This window comes from Phocoena phocoena, chromosome 14 (genome assembly GCF_963924675.1).
Source record: "Phocoena phocoena chromosome 14, mPhoPho1.1, whole genome shotgun sequence".
Lineage (NCBI taxonomy): Eukaryota > Metazoa > Chordata > Mammalia > Artiodactyla > Phocoenidae > Phocoena > Phocoena phocoena.
The window spans coordinates 48,099,477-48,122,182 of record NC_089232.1 but is presented as its reverse complement, the minus strand read 5'-3'; the positions used below and the strand labels follow the sequence as shown (position 1 = coordinate 48,122,182).

The window sequence follows — 22,706 nt, the reverse complement described above, 5'->3', positions numbered from 1 at the left end:
ATATTTCCTAAGATCAGGAAAGTAGGAGCTATTTCTTATGTATTATTAACAGCACTGGTGCAAGAGAAATGGCCTTTTTAGTAGAGCTGATTTTTCACATTTGAGTGATAATGGTAGGCAAGCAAGGAAAAATGGGGCTACAGTATGGAAGACCTTAAATTATAATAGGTTTCCAAGTCTGGATCACATCCTCTAGGCAATGGTAAACTGGAGAAAGTTTTTGAGCAGGGGATAATATAATAAAAATATTATTTTGGTCATGCATAATATACTAAAACCTGGAAAATCAGTGTTAGCAGACCAGTTAGCAGGGTTGCATAAGAAGATAAAGACCTGAACTATGATGATGATGACACCAACGGAAAACAGAGATGGGTATATATGAAGAAAGGTTGGACAAAAATAATCTACACAACTTGGAAACTAATGGGTGTAAAGGGAGTTGGAAAGGCCTAACGTGACAGTTTTGGAAATGAAATGAGATCTTGACAGAGAGAAAAAAATCCTATGGGTCAGTTGGTTTGGGAAGATAATGAAAAATGACAGAATGAATAGCCAAGGGTGAAGGTCAACACAAGATCCATATAATACAGGGCTCAAATATCATATATTCGATGTTTCTGTTTTCCCCAATGTATTAAAATATTAAGGGAGTGTACAGATATAGTGAGAAAGCATGAGAAGATTTAGAAATGCTACACATCATCAAAATTAAAACTTTTTTCTGTGGAAATCATGGCTCAGAGAATTATAAGACAAGCTACAGGCTTGGAGAACATGCAAATCTTATATTTGATAAAGGACTTGTATCCAGATTACATAACTCTCAAATCTCACAAAATAGTTAATGCAAAATTAGTTATCAAAACTAATTAGCGGTGGGTGGTGGTGGTGGGATGAACTGGGAGATTGGGATTGACATATATACACTAATATGTATAAAATGGATAACTAATAAGAACCTGCTATATAAAAAAGTTAAAAAATTAACTAACTAGCAAGTGTACATGGGCACTAACTAAGATGGCTGAAATACATAACTGGGCTTGTCAAAAAATTAAGAACAGCCAGGAGAGTACACAAAAGGTATCCAAATAACTGAACATGGGATGGGTTTTGCTCCTACATTTATGATTATTTGTGATCAGTTTTAATTATCTGAATGGATGTGTCTTCTAGATGAACAAGAGACAATAATAAATCATAAGTGAATAACCTTTTGTCAATTTTGTTCAAAATGGGGCTCATGAGTACATCTTGGACTTCTCAGACAATTAAGTGGTTTTGCAATTTTAAAGGATTTGGTTCTCAGTTTCTCTCTGGGTTTAAAAACAACTCAACTGCCTGAATTTCATGAGAAAAAGAACAACCACAACAAAATCCATAGTGACTAGTTTCATGTGTCATAAGGGTGCTAAATTGAAATGGGAATCATTGATAGGGAAAGTCAGAAAATCTGTATTTGAAGGATGCCCGTAACAAACTAGATAATCTCAGGTAAATTTGAATCTCTTTGGGTCCCAGTTTACTCATTTGTAAAATGAAGTGTCTGGATTAGATAAGCAATTCTAATCTTTACTGTATCCCTTGTGGGGGGTATGTGTGTGTGTGTACCTTAGATTCCTAGGTAGGACCCAACACCAGGTCTGAGTTAGGGCTCTGGGATCTACCTTTGTAATAAGGAGCCCTAATGATGCCGAGGCAGATGGTCCTTAGATCAACACTGGACTGGATAGAGGGTCCCTACCACTTGCAGCTCTAATACTCTATGATTCAGTCAGTGTCTTTTATTTTGTTCTTCCCTGCTCTTTAGTAGTGCAGACCAGGCTATTAGATTTGTCCTTTTTCATATCAGAAAGGCAACAAAATTACTAGGGTTTCCCTTAGATCTGTATTTTTTGTGAATAACAAAGATAACCACAGACAGCCCAGGAAGAGCTTACTTTTCAAAACTGCTTTCACATGGGGTATCTTCTACCATGTAAGCTCACCTTCCCTATAATTTTTGTAATTTAAACAGGCCTCATAAACCACAACTGATCTTTAGGAAGTCACCTTTTAGATCATCTCCTCAAATAGATTTAAACTCCTAAGTGTAAGATGGAATAATATGATATAAATGAAAACTAATGATACCCTTAAAATAAAACTGTATTTAGGCATATCAAAAGGCCTACCAAAGAAAATTATGTTTGACCTTTAGTTTCAATTTCTTACTTAATTTCATCCTGTTGTTTTTTCAACAATAAAGAGAAAAATTACATTTAAAAATAATATTTTGATATTTAGTTAAGGGAATTCAACTACTGATTCTAAAAGAAGGCTTTAATTTTATTTGTAAATTCTAGTCAATTAATCTACCCTGTGACTTAAAAAATGCAAATGTTTCCAATAATGATGATAATTGACATGCCAGTAGATGATATATACTTTGAGAATATTAAAGTTTTGTGTGGAAATATGGGTACAAATATTCAAAATTAAACTTTGAGATAATTAATTGTATTAATCCTAAATGAATAATAATAATATTTTTCCAGACATAATCACATTCATTTATGCCGCTGAAGTATACACACCGTGTGGAAAAACCCTGAAGTTGAGGGCTGATATCAGACATTCCAGCCAAAATCAGATGAGGCTAATAAGTTAGAATTCAGGCTCTTTTCCTTACAAAATAGGTTGTTTGGGGCCAGAAGCCTTCATGTACTGAGTCCCATTTTCTTTATCTATAAAATAGAGACAACTTTGGACATACCACCAAATCTCTCCATGTTAATTCTTCAAATTAAAAGAGGGTAGTATAACTACAGACATCTTTTCATTCCAATTTAATTCTAATTCTTGAAAACTTTAATATTCTCTTTACATTTGCTAAATGTGAAAACATGCTCTCAGTCACTATAAACCCTAAAATGTTCTAGTTTTGGAAACAAATGAGAAAAAGAGACATTTCTGATTTTAATTAGTCACAGTAATAGAGCAGGTTTTGTTTTTTATTTTTAAAATGTTTTGTTCTGCTTATCGTCTGTGATCTTCTGTAATCTTGCTCTAAGTCACAAATTTGAGGATCCTTTAGATTTCTATATACTTGGTGAGAAAGTATACTTGGAGAGAAACAGTTAAGTCACTAAGGGATCATGATTGTAACAGAATTTTTTGGAACAGATATTGATCCTGACAATATCTATAGACATCAATTGTTTTATGGAAATTAAAAAATAGATATAACTGTAATAAATCACCTAGAACAATATTCAAAAATCAAGATCCCAAGCACATGGACATGTTTGGGTTTTCAACAGTAAAAAAGTACAAACCCTGAAGATACCTTCTGTAACATCATACCCTTAACTAGACTTTGTTTTGTGAAAAGAAATCCACTCTGGTTATCACTGTATTCCCAGGGAAAAACACATCGCCTGCTAATTAAGAGGTATTAATTTTCTATAATTGATAATAAATCAACCAATGAACAATGTTCTTATGAAACAACAGAACTCTATAACCTTGCTGTTATCTACTCATAGCCATGTAAGAATGCCACTAAATATTTTGGAGAATAGCATAAAGAGGATCACATTACCCTTTAAAATATGACTGAGATCAATCTTTTTTTTTTTTTCTTTTTTAAGTGGAAACTGAGCATCTTCTTTGCACTTGGTTGAGGCAGTATAACACACTGGTTTAGGGCAGGAATAATTGTGAATCAGGTAGGTAAGAATCCAGGTTGTCCTCCATGCAAACATTATTAACTTAGGTAAGTAATTTCATCATGTTGAGGTTCATTTTCTTTACAGTACTTACAAAACTGGGAAACATAATTTTAATTTATGGTGCTATTGAAAGATTTCATCGTCAACATTTTTATAAATCATTTAGTATAGTGGCCAGCACAAAGTAATTGTTCAATTAATAACTGCTGCTATAGCTACTAAATATATTAAAAATCAACGCTTACATAAGTCATAGCTTTCCTCAACTGGCTGGTGTCAATTTGATAGACAAGAAACAAGATAATTATTCTTCTTTCTCTTGTAGATATTTTTCAAGACATAAAGAGATCAGTCTGCTTTGTAATTCCTTCTTATCTTATTTTTTCATTGCTAGAACCAAGATTAATAATACCTTCCTTTCCTTAGAGCATGCAAATATCAATCCTCTTTAATTCAAATTCAAGCCCCTCCTCCTCTATGACACCTGAAGAATTTCAGCCCATATAATCTCTCCCTCCTTTGACCTCCCACCACTATCATACTACCTTTTAGCAGCTTACGTTTATGCTGATTTTACCTCTGCAACTATACAAGGAGCTCCTTAAGGGTAAAGGGCATGCTTAACAATTAAACTGTTTTGTCTTTTCTGTACTCCTAGTGCTTGCACTAACAGAAGTTAACAGGAGGCTGGCATAAGTATGTGCTTCACTTATTTGAGAGATAATTGTGGTTGAACATTCAAGTGATAACTCCCTCCCTACTAAGAAACATGCACCTTGTTTCCTCCTCTGGCACATGTGGGTCTATAGGAAAACTTATGGCTATGATGTGCATCTGGGATCCCCTCTCCAATATGCCCAAAATCAAGGGTTCAGAGTCAAGTAGGGAGGGGTAGGGCCTATGGAAAGTGGAGAGTGCATGCTCTGCCCAAAGATATTCAAATAAAAAAGAAAAGGTGGGAAAAAAGGAGGAGAAAATTACAACACCAGCCAAACTAAATATTTTTGTGCACCGTATTTGCCTGAAGGCTGACAGTTTCCTTGAAACAGCCTGAAGGCTGTCCATAGATTCATACTCATTGAACTTCTGACAGCAAAAGTCTCAATCTAGAAAAATTACTTTCCAGCGTCAGTCTTTATTTCAAATAGCTTGTCATTGTGTCTTTATAACTATATTTACATTTGCCATATAATGTCTTAAATCGCGGCTTGAAGATATCATTCCTGAAATGATAGTAAATCATACTTTTTCTTTTAGGATAGGATCAGTAATTTTCATGATCTCTTACATCTGTGTGACTTCAGATATAAATATATGCATAAAATTTACCTATATGTAATCAAATTTGTGTGACTCTAGACATATGTAATTTATGTATTTATTATAAATTAATATTCCCATATAATATATTAATATTTAAATAGTATAATAAACTAATATAATAAAGTAAAAATCTTACTTAAAAAATAAATTTGTATTATAAATTAAATTGTAATATATAAATTGTATAATTTATACATTTACAATTTCAGTCTCTGTATCTTTAAATTGGAGAAATGTTTTAAGCCAACAGATAAGTATAAATACCCACAATATGCAAGGTATTTTGCTAGAGACTGAAATATTCATGATAGGTTAGAAGTAGCACTTGAGAGATTTTTATTAGGCAATAATTGATGTTAGATTGTTTTATTCAACTCAGATTTTGACAATTGTATTTAAATCAGCATATGAAAGTACGTAGCTTGATGTCAACTTTACTATTAAAGAGTTTCCTCCACAGTAGTTTCACAAAACATTAAAGGGAATTTAAAAAATGGATTGGCATTCTGAATATTTATAACTAATTTTGTTCAATTAGCTAGCTGCTTTAAAAGTTCAACAAGGGTTTCCCTGGTGGCGCGGTGGTTGAGAGTCCGCCTGCTGATGCAGAGGACATGGGTTTGTGCCCCAGTCCGGGACAGGCCTGTGAGCCAGGGCCGCTGAGCGTCCGGAGCCTGTGCTCTGCAACGGGAGAGGTCACAACAGTGAGAGGACCGCGTACCGCAAAAAAAAAAAAAAAAAAGTTAAACAAGACAAAATAATCATCAAAACACCTTCTTCCTGAGGCGACCCAGCACTGGAGGCTACAGGTGTTTGGTGACTCTGGGAGGCCTCATGCCAAGGAGTATTTCCCAGAACTTCTGCTGTGAGTGTCCTTGTCCCCTCAGTGTACCACAGCCACTCACCGCCTCTGCAGGAGACCCTCTAAACACTAGCAGTAATCTCAAAGAAAGAAAACGACTTGCGTAGCCAAAAGTTTTACAAATCAATATTGCCGAGCAGGCTCTAGTGTCGAGAAAAAGCAAGGCAACAGATTCTCCTTTAGAGCCTCTGGAAAGGAATACAAACCTGCCTACAGAACTGTAAGGTAGGTGACCCAGTTCTGGTCAATGACATATGAGGCCAAGTCTGCAGGGCACTTCTAAGAGAAAGTTTTCCTCCTTGTCACCTGTCTTGGGACTACGAGGGATGGAGCCAACCCACTGAGGCTGTGGAATGGAAAGATGAAGGACTCTAGGTCTTTAATGATCTCGTTGATCTGTTAAATCAATGGACCTTGCATCAGACCTACCTCTGAAGTTTTTGTTATGCGATATTGTTACCAAAAGAAGCTCAAAAGCCATTGAAGAGGCAAGAGCCGTGTGGCTGACAGCGTCTTGGTGCTCCGGCTGGGTGTCAGGCCTGAGCCTCTGATACAGGAGAGCCAAGTTCAGGACACTGGACAACCAGAGACCTCCTGGCCCCACGTAATATCAGTTGGCGAGAGCTCTCCCAGAGGTCTCCATCTCAACACTAAGACCCAGCTCCACTCAAGGACCAGCAAGCTCCAGTGCTAGACACCTCATGCCAAACAACTAGCAAGACAGGAACACAACCTCACCCATTAGCAAAGAGGTTGCCGAAAACCATAATAACTTCACAGACACTCCAAAACACACCACCGGGCGTGGCCCTGCCCAGCAGAAAGACAAGATCCAGCCTCATCCACCAGAACACAGGCACCAGTCTCCTCCACCAGGAAGCCTACACAACCCACTGAACCAACCTTACCTACTGGGGGCAGACACCAAAAACAATGGGAACGACGAACCTGCAGCCTGCAAAAAGGAGACCCCAAACACAGTAAGTTAAGAAAAATGAGAAGACAAAGAAATACACAGCAGATGAAGGAGCAAAGTAAAAACCCACCAGACCAAAAAAATGAAGAGGAAATAGGCAGTCTAGCTGAAAAAGAATTCAGAGTAATGATAGCAAAGATGATCCAATATCTTGGAAATAGAAAGGAGAAAATACGAGAAATGTTTAACAAGGACCTAGAAGAACTAAAGAGCAAACAAACAATGATGAACAACACAATAAATGAAATTTAAAATTCTCTAGAAGGAATCAATAGCAGAATAACTGAGGCAGAAGAATGGATAAGTGACCTGGAAAATAAAATAGTGGAAATAACTACTGCAGAGCAGAATATAGAAAAAAGAATGAAAAGAATTGAGGACAGTCTAAGAGACCTCTGTGACAACATTAAACACACCAACATTCAAATAATAGGGGTCCCAGAAGAAGAAGAGAAAAAGAAAGGGTCTGAGAAAATATCTGAAGAGATTATAGTTTAAAACTTTCCTAACAAGGGAAAGGAAGTAGTCAATCAAGTCCAGAAAGCACAGAGAGTCCCATACAGATAAATCCAAGGAGAAACACACCAAGACACACATTAATCAAACTATCAAAAATTAAATACAGAGAAAAAATATTAAAAGCAGCAAAGGAAAAGCAACATATAACATACAAGGGAATCCCCATAAGGTTAACGGCTGATCTTTCAGCAGAAACTCTGCAAGCCAGAAGGTCGTATTCTTAGGGCAGGACATATTTAAAGTGATGAAAGGGAAAAACCTACAACCAAGATTACTCTAGCGAACACGAATCTCATTCAGATTCGACAGAGAAATTAAAACCTTTAGAGACAAGCAAAAGTTAATAGAACTCAGCACCACTATATCAGCTTTATAACAAATGCTAAAGGAACTTCTCTAGGCAAGAAACACAAGATAAGGAAAAGGCCTACAAAAACAAACCCAAAACAATTAAGAAAATGGTAATAGGAACATACATATCGATAACTACCTTAAATGTAAATGGATTAAATGCTCCCACCAAAAAACAGAGACTGGATGAATGGATACAATAACAAGACCCATATATATGCTGTCTACAAGAGACCCACTTCAGACCTAGGGACACATACAGACTGAAAGTGAGGGGATGGAAAAAGATATTCCATGCAAATGGAAATCAAAAGAAAGCTGGAGTAGCAATTCTTTTATCAGACAAAATAGACTTTAAAATAAAGGCTATTACAAGAGACAAAGAAGGATGCTACATAATGATAAAGGGATCAATCCAAGAAGAAGATATATAACAATTGTAAATATTTATGCACCCAACATAGGAGCACCTCAATACATAAGGCAAATGCTAACAGCCATAAAAGGGGAAATCGACAGTAACACAATCATAGTAGGGGACTTTAACACCCCACTTTCACTAATGGACAGATCATCCAAAATGAAAATAAATAAGGAAACACAAGCTTTAAATGACACATTAAACAAGATGGACTTAACTGATATTTATTGGACATTCCATCTCAAAACAACAGAATGGGCATTCCATCCAAACAACAACATTTTCTTCTCAACTGTTCATGGAACATTCTCCAGGATAGATCATATCTTGGGTCACAAATCAAGTCTTGATAAATTTAAGAAAATTGAAATCGTATCAAGTATCTTCTAACCAAGATGAAAAGACAACCCTCAGAATGGGGGAAACTATTTGCAAATGAAGCAACTGACAAAGGATTAATCTCCAAAGTATACAAGCAGCTCATGCAGCTCAATATCAAAAAAACAAACAACCCAATCCAAAAATGGGCAGAAGACCTAAATAGACATTTCTCCAAAGAAGATATACAGATTGCCAACAAACACATGAAAGGATGCCCAACATCACTAATCATTAGAGAAATGCAAATCAAAACTACAATGAGGTATCACATCACACTGGTCAGAATGGCCATCATCAAAAAATCTACAAACAATAAATGCTGGAGAGGGTGTGGAGAAAAGAGAATCCTCTAGCACTGTTGGTGGGAATGTAAATTGATACAGCCACTATGGAGAACACTATGGAGGTTCCTTCAAAAACTAAAAATAGAACTACCATACGACCCAGAAATCCCACTACTGGGCATGTACCCTGAGAAAACCATAATTCAAAAAGCGACATGTACCACAATGCTCATTGCAGCACTATTTACAATAGCCAGGACATGGAAGCAAACTAAGTGTCCATCGACAGATGAATGGATAAAGAAGATGTGGCACATATATACAATGGGGTATTACTCAGCCATAAAAATAAACAAAATTGAGTTATTTTTAGTGAGGTAGATGGACCTAGAGTCTGTCATACAGAGTGAAGTAAGTCAGAAATAGAAAAGCAAATACCGAATGCTAACACATATATATGGAATCTAAAAAAAAAAAAATGGTTCTGAAGAACCTAGGACAGGACAGAAATAAAGACGCAGATGTAGAGAATGGACTCAAGGACATGGGGAGGGGGAAGGGTAAGCTGGGACGAAGTGAGAGAGTGGCATGGACATATATACACTACCAAATGTAAAATAGATAGCTACTGGGAAGCAGCAGCATAGCACATGGAGATCAGCTCTGTGCTTTGTGACCACCTAGAGAGATGGGATAGGGAGGGTGGGGATATGGGGACACAAGACGGAGGGGATATAGGTATATATGTATACGCAGAGCTGGTTCACTTTGTTATACAGCAGAAACTAACACAACATTGTAAAGCAATTATACTCCAATAAAGATGTTTAAAAAACAAACAAACAAACAAAAAACACCTTCCTCCTATTATTGAAGTATGATTGTTAACTTCACTTTTGGTGAAGACTCCAAAAGTACTTTTTCCTTGTGTGAAAAAATTATTTTTTCATAAAAGCATGAAATCAAGCATTCATATTCTACTTCCAAATACTCATCAAAAATAACCCTACTTCATATCTCTAATAGGGTTTTGCTTATTATATATGGATAATGTTTTTTATACAATATGCTATTCTACAAAGCTGAAACTGGGTCAAGTTTTTACTTTTCCAAATACCTTTCTGTTTATTTACACTGTCATTTCTAAGGTATGTTCTAAGGTATGTTAAAGATTTTTTTAAGCCTCAAACTTTGGAAAATGATATATAATTGTTTACAAATAATAGCAAATATACTTCGAACAAATATGTTATTGAAAATGTATTTCTTCCAAGTTTCACAAACCATTATCAGGTAGGTCTGTTCTTAGGAATCGCTTTTACAAATCAAGAATTCAGGCTACAAAGTTAAGTAATCTAATGTTGAAACTACAACACTTCTACTCCAATGTTTTACTTTTCTACTTATTTTCAATGATGGCTTTGTCGTAGAAATGAAAGTTATATTGCTATAAAGATGGCCTCACTCTAAGAATTCCTATGCATTTTGTAATTTAAATAATGTTGAGCTGTTACCTTAAACCAAAATTTTCTTTCCTGATTAAGCAATACAGAGGTAAAGTACAGAATTGAGTAAAAAATTACCTCTTCCATAAACAAGATTAAAGAAAAATGAAGTAAACTAGATGACAAGTACCAAATTACAGCACTATTTCTATATTTATGTAAATTTATCATAATGCCTGTTCATGTGTTAAGCACATGTGTTAGGCATGTGGTAGGATGTTCTATAAGTATGTTGAATGATCTATTGATCCATCAGAGATGTATTTCAGCAGTGTGGAGAAAGAACACAGTATGTTGATGAAATTCTCATATGTCTTAAAAAAATTTGTTGGATTATACATTTTATAGACTATGAGTGTGTAACTGATTCATAGTGATGGGCTGGGTGAGAAAGAGGATTGTCAGAAAGACCTTTGTCCCATGGCTCACATGATTTTCAACTGGACATTCCTTCCCCTTCCTTTCTCTTTGCCATCCCTCCTACTGCAAAGACCTAAAGATTGTAGAGAATCAGAAAGTTTCTTAACATGGACACAATACATTGAACCCACTGAAACAAACAGCTGCTTCTCAGGTATGGCACTCTTTGATGTGGCAAATTAGAACAATGACAATGGTAAAACAAAAATAAACATGCACTTTAAAAAAACTATTTAAGAAGAAAAGATAAGGGAATGATCTTTGATTAAGATACACATTGTCAAAATATAGCCCTTTCTCCTGAATTTTATTACCAATGAAAGGGAAAGAGAAGTGAATTAAGTCAGCAATGTGTTCGAATCCCTGGTCACAAGATTCCAGGAGCACTGGTCTATTAAGAACATGTCCCATCATAAATCAGATTAACATTAACAGGTCTTTCAGAGGAAAGCAAGTTAGTTCTGCGCAATGGAGGCTTCAACACAGCAGCTCCTGTCAACAGCCTCCGAAACCTCAGTGAGGATGTCAAAAGTGCTCATGGATTTGCACAACTCTTTTGACCACATGTTTTCTGGAGGTATGAAATGAAATCAAATTTGATTTGACTGATACTTTAAAAGTATTAAAATCATAAGAAAAATGGACAAATTAGGATATATATATTAGCTATTCTAACACCTTGAAAAAATTTCACCTTACTGTGTGGCAATTTGTTAGGTTCTATACCTGAGAAGCATTTAGCCCTAGTAGTGAAGAATTAAATCAATACTATTTCTGAATAGGATTTTCTATAACAGTAGCTGAGTAAGAAGGAAAGGCTTTTTTATTACATTTGAGATGCATGCAATAATATTTTTGCATAAACCAGAAAAAGAGACAGAATAAGTTTTAACAGATTTAAGTGGTTCAAATGTGCTTGACATTTATGAAAATGTAGTTATTATTAAAAAAAATTCTGTTTTTATTAGGAAATACAGAAAATTTGTTATAGAAATTCTTTTCAGAAATATACCTAGAAATACCCAATGTGAATTCATGGTAATCCACAGTGAACTGATTTCTTTACTTTGGGTATTGAGTTAGAATTCTATTATGTTACCAATCCTTCAATATTCTGCATTGTTAGCCTCATGAGACCACTGCCTGAGTGACACACAGCTAAAAATTACCTTAATCTACCTTAATCTTAGGGAGTAGCAGAGAAAAAATGGCTGAAAAAAAAGTTGCTCAAATTTTATAAAACGTGTCATTTTCTTCTACAAGGGACCTAGTTCAATATAAATACTGAAACTTGTAGGCATTCAAATCATGTTTGTTTTCAATGTTAGTTTAGGCATTAATCTGAAATCCATTATAAATCATGTAAAAATATGTACATAAATCATGAAAATCATTCTATTTTCCATAATGACCCATTAGATCTTTGTGTTTAGATGATGTGAAAAGATAGAAAAAACAGATATGGCTTTAAATAATAGTTTGGGGGTATCTCAAAGCAATATATGATTTTTTTTTAATTTACATTAATTCTCCTTGCTATTACTTAGAATTAATAGCTATGTTGAACCTAAAGGAACTGTTGGGGGTTGAACTGTTAGTTCTAATCCTCAGTATTTCAGAATGTGGTGTTATGTGGAAACAGGTGTTTTGCAGAGATAATCAAGTCAAAATGAGATCAATGGGTGGGCCCTACTCCAGTATGACTGGTGTCCTTATAAAAAAGGAAATTTGGACACAGAGACAGACACACACAGAGGGAAGACAATGTGAAAACACACGGGAAAAGACACCCATGTGACTTGAGTGATGCATCTAAAAGCCAAAGAATGCCAAGGGTTAGCAGAAAATACCAGAAGCTAGAAGCAAAGAATGATTCTCCCCTAGAGCTGTCAGGGAGGGCATGGCCCTGCCAATATCTTGACATCAGAGTTCTAGCCTACAGAACTGTGAGAAAATAATTTCCCGTTGTTGTAGGCCATCCACTTTTTGATACTGTAAGTCCGCTACATATTAACCTTCAAGTTGCAAACTTTCAATCATTTAAGTTAGTTCGCGTGTCTGGTGTTCACTGTCACATGCGTGCATCCTCTACAAGTGGTTGTGTTTTTGTGTACTTTACTTTACCAGAGAAAGGACAAAGAGAGACAAGAGGAAGAAGTAACTGAAGAACCGAAGAGATTCACGACGCAAGTAATGGCGAAGGGATTTTCTTTATTTGAGGAGTCCCTGTTAGTTTTTGAGGCATAGGACCTGAATGTAGAATGGTACATGAAGGTTGCAGCAGCCGTTCAGAATGCAATCCACTGCTACCGTGCCATCTATGACGAGAAAAAAGGTGCTACTACCTAGACATCACTGGATCATTTTTTTCAAGAGGGTAGATAGAACTGAATCCAGCAAGGAACCGGAACCTGTGCCATCAATGTCAGGCATGAGTGAAACTGCAGCTTGCTTTCCACCTCCCATTGCTGACGATCCTTCCGCTCTACCATCTCCCACCTCCTCTCCCTCCTCCAGGCAGTAACTCTTCTTGCCTCTCCACTCGATGCCAGCCTGTGTATGCCAGCTCTTGTACTGTACCACTGTACTTTTCAAGGTACTGTACTGTAAGACTGAAAATGTTTTATTTTTTGTATTTGTTTTCTATGTATTACTTGTGTGAAAAGTATAAACTTATTACAGTACTGTACTATATAGCCGATTGTGTTAGTTGGGTACCTAGGCTAACTTTGTTGGGCTTAGGGACAAATTGGACCTACAAGACGCATTCTCGGAACAGAACTCGTTCGTATGTAGGGGACTTACTGTACTTTGATACTGCAGCATTAGGAAACTATAACAGGAGATTTATAGAACTTACGATTCAACGAGCCAAAAAGCTAATATAGAAAAAGGATGAAGTATCTTGTTGCCCAAGATCACAAAGCTACTTCTGACAGAACTCTAGAAAAAACAGCATGGTGTTCTTGACTACAAGTTTAGGGCTGCCTCTTCCCCTCATGACAGACTGAAAATGTTCAATGTTAAAAGGTACATCAAAAATTCAATCCCTTAAGCTATTTTATTTAGAGACTTTTGTTAAAACTGAAAATAATATTAGTACTCTGCTTCCCTTTCTATTCTTTCTAAGCAGCCATGCTCCAATTTCTAGAGTTGTTTTTCCCAGCTTCAAAATAAAATTGAGACTTCTTATTAACCCATTTGATACTTGATTTTTATCAAATGATCCATTTGGTATGACATGGAAGGTGACGTGACACAGAAAGTATTATTAAAACTTTACAACAAAATTCAGAAGAAAATGAAAGTATCGTGAAAGACTATCCGTTTTTTTAGTTATAAAATATTTTTTGGTAATATTTGAATTATATAACCTCCTAAGGTACCAATCTTCAAACACCTATAGACATCATGAATTATCACTTTTTTGATTTCACTTATAAGAATAATTATTTCTTCTAACTAATTTAGGAGCCTCATGAAGGCAGAGAAAGATTTTTGTGCATTTTGGTACCTCTAACACCTAGCACCACACCCAACTCAAAACCGAGGCTCAATAATGGATAAATACATCCATTCAGCAAGTACTTATTTAGCATTCACTATGTGCTGGACATTACTCCACATGCTGGGAATAGAGCGATGAAGAAAACATACACAAATCCCTGCCATTACTGAGCTTATCTTCTAACGAAGAGAGACAGAGAGGAAAGAAGACAAATAAATTAAATGGTATATTGGAAAGTGATAAGCACTAAGGAGAAAAATAAGGCAGGGGGCAAGGATTAGGGAATACCGAGGGTTGCTGCCATTTTAATTCGGATGGTAAAGGAAGGCTGCAGTATTTTAATCCGACATTTAACACTCGAGCAAAGACCTAAAGAAACTATGTTTGAGGCGCGCTGGAAGGTTTAAAACCTAGTTGCATCTTCTGCTGCCAAGAAATAAGATGGCGCTTCTTCCTCGTTTGCCTAGGATGGTCCTAGTTTATACGTTTTTTAACGCAGTGTAACGTCTAATAGCTCCTCCTTTAACTCTTACTAATGTCCCAGATTGAAAGACAGATTATACAGTCATGCTACTTAGATCATTATCTCTACATAGTGAGTACTAATATTTGCTAAATGAATGAGTAAAAAATATATATATATATCTTCCTCTCATGTCTCATCATTTGTTATTTGTCAAACTGTTTAACCTCCTTGTGCAGCAATATTGCCATCAATCCCCAAACTGAGACTGAAACTGATGCTGAGAGAATCTTTTAATAACCTTAGGTGAAAAGCTCAAAAGATACACTTATGATTAACATCAACAATAAAAATTTTCTCTCACTATGTAAGTTTTATTTAGTATCCTCCTTGTCTTTCATTTCACAGCTGACACCAACATCTTTATAGAGGTCCAGATGGTGAAGAGAGATTATAACAATGAAAGGTAGCTCATGCTGAGGGCCTAAAGGAAGGACAAATCACAGCTTGCCAGAAAAACCAAATTCAATTACATATTTACTACGTCCTTATCAGATGAGATGGGGCACTTGCTCGTACCATGCCTCGTGCAACTTTAGATAACATCTGAGTGGATTAGTAGTTGTACACCAAAGAGGGGTGCTGTGGACAATTAAAATTCTTCCTGTTATAAGTAAGCTACATCCCACTCATTTTTGAAGTGGGGGATTCATAAAAAATGAATAACTGTACAGAAATCCCATGCTAATATCTAAGGGTATATCTTACAAAAGACTTCAGGGTTCTTTGTAACCAGAGGAAACTTTGCAGCATTCCATGTTTGCAGGCTGGCCCATTCAATTCGTATGAATAGGTTGTCAGAAGAAGGCGAACACTTCACCTCAGATGTGTAATTTACTCCCCTTACCCCATTCCAGATTCAAGAAGAAATGCTAATTAGAACTGGAGTTGCTTTTCAGAGCCTGCATAAACTCAGCCCTGTCAACTTTGCCTATGCCCCTCTGAAAAGTAGAAAACAGTGATGTTCTACATACCATGCTAATGTATAAATAACTTTTATGCTCATTTAGCCACTTCAGCACATCCAAGAAAATGACATTATGAATGAGCTACATTACCTAGAGGAAACAGACAGACTAAATGTGTGCTTCTACACAACTTAATATGCATCTAATGTACAACTTAAGCAGCATCTTCCACACCAAGTGACAGGCAATTTATCTTCATACATCAGTATGTGTCATGAATATGACACAGCTTTACTGTTGAAGGGATTTGAAATTTCCAGCCATAACTAGGTTTTCCTATCTCCATTTATTAGCAAGCTACTTGTAGAAATCAAATTAATTGCCACATTCATGCCTCTGCTTGCTGCCATGTAATTAATTTTAAGCTTCTCCTATTCTTTATTGGAATCAAGCCAAGCAAGAGGTCACTGTCTAAAAGTGACAATGTTACATATATGCGTATATATGTGCACATGTTGTCATTGCTAAAATCCCTCTATTCCTGTTATGTAAACGATCTACGTTAGTCTCAGGACATTTACCTCAATTTAGTACCCGTTATTCAGAGCGCTTGTTTTCTAGCAAGACAAATGTCAACACTTTTTGAAAACTAAGCACTGTTTATTGTTTAGCTGGCAGTTATAAAAAAGCACATCTAACATTTTTGCTATTTCTTTGGGAAAAAAATCCTATAATTCTTGTAACCCAAAAGGTTTGTGAAAAAACTGCCATAGTTTATTGCACAAGGTCTTCATATTCTTGGCACCCACTTCCCTCTGTTGTGTTGCATAGCTATTTATTAACCCTGGAATGCATGTGTTTGACATTTAACTTAATGAAGTATAATGCATTTAGGTGAATAGTTTGTGGAAGAAACAAAGTCTCTTATGTGTGGACACACCTAAGTTTTATTGATCAAAATTGGTTTACATTAAACAACAAACACTATTATACGCAAAGAATCTTTCATTTTGACTGCATAATATCAAATAACTAACCTAGCTGAATTTTCCGTGGTTTTTTTAGCCCCCGATAGCCTCCACTGACAGGGGTCATTTGGGTCTTTTTCTCTGTTTCTTTCTGGGCACCTCATCTGTGAGCAGACAGGTTACCTGTCACCAGCAGAACTGCTCACCAATCAACCTCTCACTGTCATCATCCTCCACTTGGCCCTGCCATATTTATCCCCTTCCAATGGTTTTCTATTACTATTCACAGTCTGATTTAGAACACAGATACATGTTACTATATCTGGGAACAGTGAGGGGCTGAAGGAGATACACTCAAACAATTAATGGAGGGTGACAACAATTTGGAAGTATGTCCAACTCTCAGGCAATTTCTTAACTCATCTTTCTAGAACATAGGACAACTCTAAAGAAATCACATGTTGTACAACGTTTAAGAATCTTTGAATTTGACTCCATAAGTAAACTGTAGAATGCTCAATAGGCTAGCACCAAAAACACAGGTATTTCAGTTAAAATGGCATAACAGAGAAAGGTAGCATGGCATCAGAGTGTCACCATTAAGACAATCTACTATAGTGTCTAAATATTTATTTGTTCTACCCCTGGAAACTAACCTGATGCTAACTTGTGTATCTTGGTCAAATTATCTGTGAAAAGTTAATTGGTAACCAACTACTAATTAGAAAAATAATTTATGGGGCTTCCCTGGTGGCGCAGTGGTTGAGAGTCCGCCTGCCGATGCAGGGGACACGGGTTCGTGCCCCGGTCCAGGAAGATCCCACATGCCGCAGAGCGGCTAGGCCCGTGAGCTATGGCCGCTGAGCCTGTGTGTCCGGAGCCTGTGCTCCGCAACGGGAGAGGCCACAAGAGTGAGAGGCCCGCGTACCAAAAGAAAAAAAAAAAAAAATTATGAAGATGACCCCCAAAACAGTCAATCTCTAAAATGTTCAAGGAATAACTTCCATGGAACCCCTTCAAGTATCATGTTGCTTTTATGATGAAAGACTCATTTTTCATTACAAACTTTCACCTCAGTAACTATCACTTTGCTACTGCTGTTAGCAATGTAGGTCTTTGGAAGCTGTGATTGTTCAGTTCTTAGGATTATACAGATTATTTCCCTTATAAGAACTTTATGCTCATCCTAGTCCGTTTGGCATTTATTAAGAGATATCAAATCATTTACACAAGTCTGGAAGCGGTAAAGGTGAAGTCTATGTGTATAGCACTCATTATCTCTATAGAAAAGGAAACACATCAGGGACCCAGAAGGCTGGGAGCTCTGTGGACAGTACCAATTAGTTCAGATGTAAGATGCATGCTGGGGCCCTGGACCCAGGGTCAGGAAACCAAGCTCCTGTCTCCCTGGAAGGTGTATCAGCATGACGCTTCTTCAAAAAACCATTAACTCCTTTAATTAAAACATGTTTCCCTCAATTGAGGCCTATCAAAATGTTTAAAATATCATATAAATTGAAACCTTAATATAAGACACAATATTTTTCAATGTAGTAAATTCCTGCTCCTGTATTTAAGTCTTGTTTTCCCATCTCACAGAAGAAAACAACTGGATCACAAAATATAAGAAAATAATTGAAAAAAGTTGTTTCAGTTTTGAACTAAAGATGGAGGGACTTCCCTCCTTCATGAGGACTTTAGACTTTTCCCCTATTAGCTGAATATGCACCCTTTGTCGTAGAACTGCCCCACTTGCCTTTTAATTTCATTTCATTGATCATGGGTGGAGCCCATGCAGTGGTATTTCTCACTGAAAACTGAAACTACCTGTTCTCTACCCAGTTTACCGCTTACATTAACCTGTCGTTACTATTCCATTATCCTCATTAGCATAACTTAATTATTCTAGGAAACTCATGCCCCAGCAAATAACTTGGTTGTGAAACACAGGAAATTCCCAAAAGACTCATCCAGACTTTGAAACGAAGTATTAATGAACAGCTAATGCCCTAAGACTCTTCCGAGCCCCTTCACTCAAAATCCTGCCTGTGCTATTTCTACCAAGACTAAACTGTTACGTCATGATCTTTACCCACTTTCAGTCAAATCCCTAGATTGAAAGAACCACCTTAAACCAAACTTCCAATTCTCAGTTTATTCTGACCTTGTCTTTACTCCTCTGAGATCCTGCCAATAGCCCGGTCTAGGTGGTCTCTCTTACCTCGGTAATCCATGCATATTCAACTTTGTCTTATGAACAGCTTGCATTGGTGGTATTTGGGAGCAGGCATTTGACATCAACCATTTCTTATACAAAAAAGAAGAGTGTACAGATAAATGGGGAAAGACTGTTGTACTAAAAGGTAGAAATCGTATTATTAGAATTCCTCTTGAAGATAATTTAAACTTTGATTTTAATTCCTCCATATTCTCCTGGTTCCCAGAAGAGCTGATATGTCACTCTTCATATGAGAAAAGTGGTGAACAGACTGCCCTGGGTCAGAGGAAGAATCATGGGATGGGGAATGATAAGAGAGCTACCTAGTAAACATATTCATTGCATAGCATGGTTTAGTCATCCTTGACTAATCCCTGAATTGAAACAATTGCCTTTGAAAAGAACGAGAGTCCTGTAGTTTGGATGCATCCAGGGAATCATTTTAGATAATATCCTTATCCCTAGAGGGACCAAGCCATAAAACCATTATAACACTAACTACCATTTACTGAATACTTACTAGTTTTGAGTGCTTACTATGAGCCAGGCAATCTAAAAGATATTATCACTCTTAATCTTCACATTAGTTTCATCTAGTAGATGTTATAATTATAATTTTCCGAAGGAGAAAGTGATTCAGATAGATTAAGGAATCCTCCTTGACCACCCAGTCAAAAATTCCTCCATCCCAGTCACCCTCTATTGAAACATGATGGTTTACCTTCTTCATGGCACTTTTCACCATCTTAAATTATCTTGCTCATCTGATTACTTGTTAACTATCTGTCCCCCATCACAAATTTAAACTTCAGGAGATTAGGGACCTTGCCACCTAGTTACCTCTATATAAATATTATTACCAAGAATGGCCCCTAGGAAATAGTAGATGCTTAATAAATATTAAATGAATGCAGTAGCAGATTACAAAAAGATGATGACTGAAACATGTGTTTGAAAAAATCCCTTAAGTAATTCTGATATGCACACCCCTCTCCCTTTCATGGGCATGTCTCTGGTATAAATATCTACTCTGACAGCAACTGAAAGGAAAAGAAAGGCTTTTTGTATTTTAGAGGAAAGAAGTGGAAAATTCATGTGAATGCTCACTTTGATTGACTGACAAAACTGATGATTCTTTTGCAACAGAACAGCCCATGAATTTGTTAGCTTACCATCAACTGCCAATAGCATATTTCAATATTGCTGACGGGTTTTTAGAGATTACTGGTTCAGTGTTGTTTTTCACAGTAAAATTTCTTTTCTAGCATCGAATAGTGGGTGACTAGCTGTGAGGGGTAGGAGATAGGAGTAAAGGAGATCTGTAGAGATGACTTAAATAAAAATTTCCATTGATTTGGATGGCAATTCCACGCATTTTTTCAGAACCACAGGTGATCTCTATATACAACCACCAGGTTGTTTTTTGTATGTTTTGTATTTTTCAAGTATCAGTAAAACATACAGGGTCTTACTGAATTCTCAGCAACTGAACCTGTCACAGATGTGTCCTGAATTGGAATTCTCAAAATGTCAGGCGTGAGGCCTGTGAAAAGAATGAAGGCTTCTCACTCAAACCAATTTTCTCACTCAAATCAATCTACTGCACTAGTCAGTTAATGACTCCTGGTCTGAAGCAACAAATTCTTTTTTCTTGCTTTTAAGATGTGAATTGTGTGGTATATTTAGTTCATGCTACTACTGTATTTGTCTTAATATTCCTTAGAAATCTCTGTACCCTTTGAAAGACTCATATATATTTTCAGAAATATGCTGAGAATAGATCTTACACCCTAAAAAAATTCTAAAAAATAGCATAGGTCAACAATAAAAGTTAAAAAAAAATTTTTTTCCAGCAGCCATGGTGCCACTGAATTCTTTCACATGGCTTTTACTGTGAAAGCAACATTCAAGACAAAATAACAATTTAAGATGAAAATATGGTTTCATTTATGATTCCCTTATTTTTATTAATAAATCAGGAAACTGGCATTTAGAGAGAATGTATAATCTATCAAGGTCACAGGGTAAGTAGCTGAAAGAAATTGGATTGAAAGCCAGGCCTGACTCTAGACTCAAGGCTCCAAGCCACTGGCACTCTGCCATTTGTCCTCCCAATACTAGCATTCCCTGCAAAAGTTATCCTCCAATGGGTCAGGGTTGTCACCTTGTGTGCAAATCTACAATAATGCTAATTAGTGTTTGAGAAGAGCTGGCCCATACTGCTTTGCCTTGGCTTGGTGGGCAAGTGGTTGGCTTGCTTTTCACCTACAATTTTAGACGTGGGAGAAAGTCTGAAGGAAAGGTGAGGGCTAATGAGCTTTGAAACAAAAGCCTGAAGGAAAAATCCTGTGGGGTTTCCAGTTAACATGCCAGAAAGGATTCAGGCTTGAAGACTGGAGAGCTGTATATGATTTATTTTGTTTTTAATTTCCCCATATCTGCTATGTCTCTCAGACCTGACAATGAGTAGGAGGAAACAACTAACAGAACAAATCTACCAAGGCTTGTCTTTGCAGGCAGCAAAAGGGGCAGGGGAGTCTGGGTCCCACTGCACACTCTTGGAGGGAAAGAACCCCACTGGTTAGTGCATGAGCTGGCAGCTTTGAGGACGACAAAACAATGGCACCCTGGGGCTTACACGAAGGGAGAAGAGGAGATTGTTTAAGTTGATCTAAAACTGAGGAATAGCCTTGTCTTAAAAGTAAGTTCCGGGCTTCCCTGGTGGCACAGTGGTTGAGAGTCTGCCTGCCAATGCAGGGGACACGGGTTCATGCCCCGGTCCGGGAAGATCCCACATGCCACAGAGTGGCTGGGCCCGGGAGCCATGGCCGCTGAGCTTGCACGTCCGGAGCCTGTGCTCCACAATGGGAGAGGCCACAACAGTGAGAGGCCCGTGTACCGCAAAAAAAAAAAAATTAAGTCCCAGTTGGTTCTCTACATATAGCACTTACTGTGTCCTACCTGTCATCACTCACTGTGCTGCTCTTGATGGAAATGTCTTTCTTTCCAGTTACTTTACAAGATTTGTCAAAGAGAAACTCAAGTGAAATAAATTAAATGAGTGGAAAAATAGTTTTCAGTCTTTACCTCTGAAAACCCTTACTAATTGACTGTTATGAGCTTGCTATTATGTAACACTCATCTGTATGGTCTGAAAAACATGATTTTGTTAAGCTATAATGTGAGAATAAGTTTTTCATCAGAAAAAAAAAACAAAGGACAACTCAAATCTTTCCACCACCAGAAAACTCTGTTGAACTCTCTCTGATTTCCAGCCTCTCTGAAATGCTACTCTATGTGTATCCTGAACTACATAGCTCAGAATTAAATTTGACACTTGGCCAAAAAGGCTTTAACATTCCCTTCAACTTAACTAAACTTTTAACAGGTTTCTTCCTATCTAAAGGCTCCTTACCTCCTTTTACCAATACTTAGAGCATTTACTTTAGAAACTTGCAGTTATAAGTTATTTCTCTGCCCCCTTTTTTGTAATATTTATCTATTTATTTTGGCTGCACCAGGTCTTAGTTGTGGCATGCGGGATCTTTAGTTGCAGCATGCAGGATCCAGTTCCCCAACCAGGGATCAAACCCAGGTCCCCCCGCACTGGGAGCTCAGTGTCTTACCCACTGGACCACCAGGGAAGTCCCTTTCTCTGCCCCTTTGAGATAATTAATCTTCTAAACTCCTACCACTTTTACAACCCAGGAATGTCTTTCTCAAGGACTTGGGAGTCATCCCTTTGATATGTAATCATCAAGAAAAATAGGGTCCCACTCTGTGGGATGGGAGGAGCCTAAATTTAATAAACACCAAGACAAGG

At 37.0% G+C, this 22,706-nt stretch overlaps 1 protein-coding gene across 18 annotated transcripts in view; it reads right to left on the bottom strand.

Annotated features, from left to right (window-relative positions):
* The window catches only part of NRXN1 (neurexin 1), a 1,127,862-nt gene that overhangs the window by 921,604 nt on the left and 183,552 nt on the right, over window positions 1–22,706 (bottom strand). Inside the window, exons 4-5 of one of the 18 annotated variants that reach the window (XM_065890667.1) lie at window positions 16,259–16,278; window positions 11,858–11,872 (exon numbers count right to left, since the gene is read on the bottom strand). The exons of the other annotated variants lie outside the window; for them this stretch is intronic. Coding sequence (XP_065746739.1) covers window positions 11,858–11,872; window positions 16,259–16,278 — 35 coding nt within the window. The remainder of the gene's footprint in view (window positions 1–11,857; window positions 11,873–16,258; window positions 16,279–22,706) is intronic. 18 annotated transcript variants of the gene reach the window in all.